The sequence below is a fragment of the Fulmarus glacialis genome, unplaced genomic scaffold, assembly GCF_000690835.1.
Source record: "Fulmarus glacialis isolate BGI_N327 unplaced genomic scaffold, ASM69083v1 scaffold32324, whole genome shotgun sequence".
Classification (NCBI taxonomy): Eukaryota; Metazoa; Chordata; class Aves; order Procellariiformes; family Procellariidae; genus Fulmarus; species Fulmarus glacialis.
This window is the reverse complement of record NW_009208018.1, coordinates 64132-71352: the sequence shown is the minus strand read 5'-3', so window position 1 is coordinate 71352 and position 7221 is coordinate 64132. Positions and strand designations below refer to the sequence as shown.

General features: G+C 52.1%; 1 protein-coding gene across 1 annotated transcript; it reads left to right on the top strand.

Annotated features, from left to right (window-relative positions):
* Positions 1-2774: 2774 nt before the first annotated feature.
* FASLG (Fas ligand (TNF superfamily, member 6)) lies at positions 2775-6369 on the top strand. The gene is made up of 4 exons (XM_009576345.1): positions 2775-3176; positions 3552-3597; positions 5487-5540; positions 5975-6369. Exons 1-4 carry the CDS (start codon positions 2775-2777, stop codon positions 6367-6369), a joined length of 897 nt encoding a protein of 298 aa, XP_009574640.1.
* Positions 6370-7221: the final 852 nt, after the last annotated feature.

Here is a 7221-nt window from a genome sequence, read left to right as displayed (position 1 = left end):
AGCCCTTTTAACATAGTGTATCGCTTGAGCAATAGGAAGCCAGCAGAACACAGAGCCTGCGGGCATCTGTATCATCTTGGTGATCTCTGAAGGTGCTGACAGGGGAAATGGAGAATCTGACAGCAGGACCAGCACAGTAGAGGGTGCTAGGAAGGGAGAGGTCTCTGAACCTGTGCACCAAAAATGATCCTTGACGGTAAAATAGCCCCAATCTTTGGCTTGCAACATCATGTGGTATTAGCAGGCTCTTGATCTGAGCATCCAAAAGAGAAGGTGCAGCAGGCATGGCTGACATGGCTTTCATTGGTTTCATCGTCTCTGCCCTCTCACCCACCCATAAAAAAAGCATCTTTGTGAAAATAGGAAGCAGTGGGTGAGAAGTAAGTACGCTTCTGACATTTAAGGGAGACTGCTACTGTGCCCACAATCCCACCAAGATAAGCTGTCTGCACGGTGTCAGAAAAAACTTGAGTGGATCCTCTCCAGGCAAAGCTGCGTGCTCGATGACTTTTGACATGCTTGTCAGTAATGCCTCCAACTTTGAGGAAGTCCTGGGCTTCAGTCCCTGCTCCCTGAGCCATCGTTGTATTTTACAGCAGTTGAATGGGCCACAGAAAGCACTAAAGAAACAGGAACTCCCTGACACCCATGTCCGTGTTGCAAAGAGCCACGGGCACACGGTGCTCGCCACCCTGAGAGCAAGGGAGTGCGGGCACCGACTCTGAGTGAGGAGCCCGAGTGGGTGGCGAGTCCCCCCGCCACGGGGCTCAGGCACCCGTGGCAGCAGCCGGGCAGGGGTCCTGCGCAGGCGGGGCGGTGGAGAGTGTGCTGGCAGGAGACACTTGCCCAACCGTCCTGCTGCCTCTCTTGGCTCCCTGTGCCTTGGAGGCATCTCTCTTTCTCCATGCCCAGCACTGACTAGCAGGCTGGAGTTCACCACGCGCCATGGGAGGTGTGGAGCTGAGCCCAGCCCGTTGTGTGACCGTCTTGTAATGATCGTAGGAATGGATGAGGACCTGTCCTCAGGCTGGCTGCATCATTCTGGGATGCAGAGAGGAGGACTGAGCAAGGGTAGCCATGACCAGGCTTGAACTGCCGGAGCTGGATTTCTGTTGCTTTTGTGACTCTTATGTCAGAAACCTGTAAGTACGAGGAAGAGCCAGATGGGTTGCTGAAACCTCTCATGCTGCAGACGGCTGCTGTGGTGAACATCTTCAAAAAGCAGTGGGGTGTCTGGTGGTGCAGGCAAGGCTTTGAGGACATGTCTGACTTACTGATGCGGTTGGAGGCAAAGCTGAGCCCTTGCTTTGGAGAAAGAAGTGTGCATATGCTGTCGAAGCATGCTGTTCTCAGACCCCGGTTTTGGTGTTCAAGATCAAAGCCTGCATGTTGGGATTGCTTCCTTCAGCCACAGAGGAGACAAATCTCCAGTTTGTTCTCGTATTAAGCATTTCCGTTTTTTAAACGCTACCCCATACAAATACACACTTCAACGTAGGTCTGTAAAAATGGAAGAGCAAACTGCTGTTTATAATCCCTTGTGCACACCTCTAAATCTGTGGGAAAATCTCATTGTCGCCACTCAGAAATCTGTGGTCAATGGGGAATGGAAATTGAGAAATTGGAAATTGAGGAATGGAAACGTTCCTGTCTCTCCTCATTATGATTTTGTAATGAGCTCTTATGAGTGCTGGTCCTTGCACCATGGGCTGAATTCTGGATCCTTTCTTGGAAGGCAAGAGAAATTCTACCAAGATGAGTAGCACAGTGTCTATCCCAGGCTTCAACCACAAGTTACTCAGCCAGGTTAGGTCCTGCTGCAGGGCTCAGCATTGACCTGACAAGATGATAAAAAAGCCCTTCCCTCTCTAACACGTCTTCAGGTTAGAAGAGGACTGTGGGATTGGAGACAGTATTTGCAGAGGTAAGTGGGGCAGCAGAAGCTGCCATAAGAGCCTGCTTGTGCCCCAAGGCACTGTCTGTTTCCTCCATGACAGCATGCTGCTGGTTCAGCCTGGCCGGTGCCCCGCAGTGATTTGGTGTGGGCGAAGGCAGCCCACTGAGGCGGCTCTGCTTGGGCTGTTAACGCTGGGGCAGCTCTGCTGGGGCTGCAGCACTGACAGTGTCTGCCTCTTCTCGGGTAGGCTGGTTTTTATCACGGTGGGATGGTGTCTGTGACCAGGGTTCTGTGACTCAGGATCCGTGCCTTGTAGACCAGCCAAGGAAAAGGTGGGATGTGCAACAGGCAGCGGTAAGTAATTTGTCCTGTGTGAAATGAAGCAATTCCCCAGCACCCACCGATGCACGTGGGATCAGGTGTTCATCCTTCTGCCGAGGGGAAGAGTCCTCAGCTCGGCTTCTCCCCTCTTGTGCAGGATGCCAGCAGCGGGAAAGGTTTTCTCATTTCCTCTGCTTGTGGTCCAGGACACCGCAGTGGAAAAGCAGCTGCCTCTGCTCGAGTGGGCTGCTGGAAAGGGTGGTTGGTTGGTGGGTGTATGCTGGGCTGATTACTCAGCCCCCGACCGGCAGCGCAGCCCTCACGTGCCCCGCAAGCGCTTCGCTGCTGAGTGCACCTGCTTCCCGAGCACGGTTTTGTGCGAGCGCAGTCTGGTGCCGGGCTGGTCCCGCTGTGTGTGCGTGCTGCCTCGGTGTGGGAGGAGCAGGCGGGTGCCCTGAACTTGCAGCCAAGGGCGGAAGCTCTTTGGGGTTTGCTGTTGATGCTTGAGGCTTTCATAGAGTTGCAGCATCTGAGCTGGGTGTTCACTGCTGGAGTGATGCAGGCGTATAAAGGCAGAGCTGGGTCTTCCCCCAGGGCTCAGTCTGGGACAGCCCCGGCAGCTTTTGGCTGCCATATGGAAGATCACGCCAAGCACGTCCAGTCCATCCCGCTCCCGGCCATGCAGCAGAACTTGAACTACATGTACCCCCAGATCTTTTGGGTGGACGGCTGTGCCAACACAAGTACTTCCTGCCCCCCGGCATCCCCCGTCGCTCCTTTCCCACCACCACCACCACCACCGGTACCCGACCGGAGGAGAAAGCCAAGGAACAACAGGGAAAGGAGGAGCGTCGGCTTCCTGGTGGTCTCCTTGCTGATCCTGCTGGCCCTCACTGGAGTGGGGCTGAGCATGTTTCAGATTTTCCACCTGGAGAAGGAACTGGCTGAACTCAGAGAGGTGAGGTCTGGCTGGCTGGTCACAGAGGCTCTGGGGAAACAGGAAAAAAAGAAAAGTTTAAAATGGGGTTTGAGATGCTCAGGTGGTGCAAAACTCCCCAAGGGGCAGGCCAGTGGCATTGAAATGTCTGCCATGCCAGTGTAAGTGGGGTGGCTTATTACTGTGGGGGACTGCTCTGTTGGTGACTGATATATCTGGATGTCTTTGTGTTTCCGAGTGCTGCAAGGTCTCTCTCCCTGTATATTTCTTAGCACTTTGCAGCTCCCCATAAGCACCCAGAATTAGCCACTGTCAAAGATAGTCCTTGGCTGCTTTAGATGATGCCCTTATGCTCTCACCCTGCTAAGACAGCTTGTCACTCTTCTCTTTTGACAGTCTGCCAGCACTGAACACATCCCTCCAGCTTTGGAGAAACTCATAGGTGAGTTGATGTACATAGAGGAGGAACTGCTCTGTGTTAGGTGTGTGAATGTTCCTGTCAAACTTTTCCCTCTCCTTATCAGGGGGCAAAGGCAGGGTCGCAGCTTGATGCCCTGCAAATGCTGATTTCACTTGCTTGGCTGGAAAAAGAGCTTTATCTCTGGGGTGTGGGGAAGGGGTCCCGCACCCTGCCTGCTGGAGTGCTTAGAGGTGTCAGCCACAGGTTCCTGGGACAGCGTGCCTCTACCTTGGGGCCTCCCAGACCCCGTGGGGCAATGGTACCGGGGGTACTCTGCTGTAAAAGTGAGTTTCTGGCTGTCCTAACATACAGCGACAACATGAACGGAAGGAGGAGAACGGAGACGGGCACTGCACGTGTACTTCTTTCTCTCTTTACTCTCTTAAGATTTTGGGAGGATGCAGAGGGCTTCATTTTCTCTGGGGGTGGGGGATTCGCTCTCACCCTTGAGAGCGCAACTTATTTTTTCCTAAATTTTGGTACACAGTATCACTGCAGCCAAAGCTAGTTGAGAAGAGTCTGATTATAGGTGTGTTTTTTTTTTTCTTTTAGAAATGTCATTTCAGTGAAATTGAAACTTTCCACAAGAACCTGCAAACTTTTCTAAATTTCATTTAGGAAAAAATGCCAAGAGTTTCAATCTGAATGGAACAATTTCAAAATCATATTTTGAACTTCTGAACTATTGTTTTACTTTTACATTCCATGTTAATGTTATCAGTGAGGATATCCCTTCTTAAAGATGGCCAAGTTGGAAAGAAATTTTCAGCTCTCTTGACAATTTTTGCTAGATCTGAAAAGATTTTTTTTTTCCCTTGAGAATTTTGGTGAGTTAGGAAAGTTAATTTCTTTTCAAGTTTGTTCTGATACTGAATGAAAGCAAATTTGGAAATAGCAAAATTCTCTGGAAAGGGCAGTCCTGCTTCCCATCAACTTCCATATCAATAAATTTTGTAATCTATTGCTTAGGGGTAACTGTCACTTTAACCGGACGCCTAGTGCTCTGATCACAGGCTACTTTAGCAGTAGCTGAACATAAGTCATAAATAATAACCCTGAATTTCTTGAGGGGGGTAAATAAATAAATAAGGCCAGGAAAACAGTGTAAAGGAGAAGGGAGAGAGGAGAGGAAAATTTAATTGTCTTGAGAAAAGGCTGCTTCTAAATTTGAGAACATGATGCTTGGAAGTAGATGCTGAGAAGAAGGGGAGGATGGAGTGGGATGGGGTCCAAATACCGAGTCACTGTAACTGGCCCATCTCTCCAAGGTGACCCAAGCCCTCCAGGGAAGGCAGAATTTTCCTAGCTGTGCTCTGCCTCTCTGAGGACAATGTCTGCCTGGCCAGTGGGATGGTTTGCAGGATCTCTCAAGTGTCTTCTCTGATCTAGTTGTAAGGAGGGTTGGTGCTCAGCAGACAGAATTCCACTGCCACGGGTACATCTGCCCTCGGCAGCGCTGGACTGGAGGGGGGCAATAGAGCAGACTCCTCTATCACAGGACATGAGCAGCCACCTTGGCATGGGTCAGAGATGCTGGGTGAACAGGAGCATCCCTTTCCTACACCCCGAGTGAGAGGCCTCTGCTCGAGCTCACTGACTGAGCCATTTTAAGATGAAAGCTCTCCTTGCTCTTTCCCCTTGCTTTTGATCATATCAGTATCCTTTGCTGCAACTCTTCCTTTTAACTCCTTCTCTTGCCCTGCAGCGTTTGCCCAAGCACCGCTCTGCCTCGCTGCGCTAAGCCATGGTGCTTATGTCCCCTGTGCTGCTCTGAATCTGCCCCATTTCGGCTTCGTGGTCAGCTCCCTTCTGCTCTCTGGGCTGGCTTCTCCATGGAGCATATGGCTAACATCTTCCCTATTTTTGTGCAGGGCAGAAGGAGCAGTCCATGAAAAAGGAAGCGAGGAAGGCAGCACACTTAACAGGTACGTGCTGAGGGGCCAGCAAGATGTGGCAGCAGGGGATAGGGCAGACATGGCTGGGGTGAGAGGGTGGCATGGTCGTAGTTGTGAGGAGCCCACCTCACACAGGCTTTCCTATTTTCCTTTGGTAACACGTGTGCTCTGCCACCGGGAAGTTAAAATCCCCTCATTTAGGCTTTTCAGTGAGTGTTCTGTTTTTTGGTTTGGTTTTTGGTTTGTACCTGGGATATGCGGGGCAGAAAGTTGTCACAAGCAGCTGGCGTTGAGCAAGGTGAAGGCGAGAGCTCCCACCAGCGCGAGGCTGGGGTGGACTTTCCATGCTGCAGACAAGGGCTTGGAGAACAGCTGACTTGTTGTGACATGGAGTGTGACCTGAGGGGGAAAAAACACACAACTGCTCGTGCTTAGCGCACTTTTTCTCTTGTTTCGGCTTCCAGGGAACCCTGCCCAGCGGGACCTCCCTCTGGAGTGGGAACCCATCTCTGGCCATGCCTTCACCAACGGCGTTCAGTACCGCGATCAGGGCCTCGTCATCAATGAGACCGGCCTGTACTTCGTGTACTCCAATGTGCTCTTCCGGGGCAGTGTCTGCAGCAGCCAGGTGTTGACCCACATCGTCTACAAGAAAAACCCGGCCATGCCGGGCAGCCATGTGCTGATGGAGGACAAAGGCATCAACTACTGTACAAGTCAGAAAACATGGGCCCGGAAAAGTTACCTGGGGGCTTTATTCAAGCTCAGGATGATGGACAGTTTGCACGTCAATGTCTCCAAAATCGCTCTGGTTAATTTTGAGGAATCCAAGACATTCTTTGGCTTATTTAAGCTTTAAATGGAGCTGTTGGAGCGTGGCCAGCAACCCCCACACACACACTAGCACGCGTGAGGGGTGAGTGCTGCCTGAGCAGCAGTGGCCAAGCCAGGGTCTCGCAGAAGGGAGCCCACCAAGAAACCACGTTTTGGCCTTCAGCTTGAGAGGGCTCCAGCAATTGGTAAAGGCTTGAAAGCAGACCTCTGGGAAGCACCGGGGCTGTACTGTGTCAACCTGAAGACAATCGCACACTTTCCCCCTCTGAAAAAAACAACAAACTCAAAACGTTGTGTGCTGAAGACCTTGTGAAAACTCACTACTTGCTACCTGAGAAGATGCTGATTCCAGCAGCCTCACATGGCATCACGGCTCTGGTGAGCTTGGGCCAGCAGGCATGCGGGGACAGCCGGCGGGCGTCGAGGAGGCCCCTCGAGCCAGGGCTGCAGGTGCCTGGGCTGTGCCACACCACACCGCAGGCAGTGGTGTGGGAATGAGTAGTGTGGCAGCCTCAACTGCCCACCACGAGCCATGGCTGGCCACCCTGCCTGGGCACTCGGCACCGTGACTGCTGTACGACAGGCACCTTCCCGCTAGCTGGCTCATTACGCGTGATATGTTTGTTTTGCGTTAAGTTATCGACCGTTCCCATCCCAGAAAATGTCTCCCAACCCCCTTATTTAACTCATCCGACTGCATTGCAAGGAATGTGCCAGAAGCAGTGGTGCCCCAAAGCGGGTCCTGACCCTGGAGAGAAACCATGACTGCACCGTGGTGGTGGAGCTGGTGGGGAGGCCACATGTTCTGCTGATAGGACCTGAACAACACGGCGGTGGAGAACAGTGGGGCCCGAGATGAAAGCGGCATCTCCAACCC

What these genes read in the sequence shown, in the direction of transcription:
- FASLG (XM_009576345.1), top strand. Translation starts at nt 2,775, where the DNA reads ATGCAGGCGTATAAAGGCAGAGCTGGGTCTTCCCCCAGGGCTCAGTCT. An exon ending in AACTGGCTGAACTCAGAGAG is followed by an intron (nt 3,177 to 3,551) that starts GTGAGGTCTGGC and finishes CTCTTTTGACAG; the next exon opens with TCTGCCAGCACTGAACACAT. An exon ending in GAAGGCAGCACACTTAACAG is followed by an intron (nt 5,541 to 5,974) that starts GTACGTGCTGAG and finishes TTCGGCTTCCAG; the next exon opens with GGAACCCTGCCCAGCGGGAC.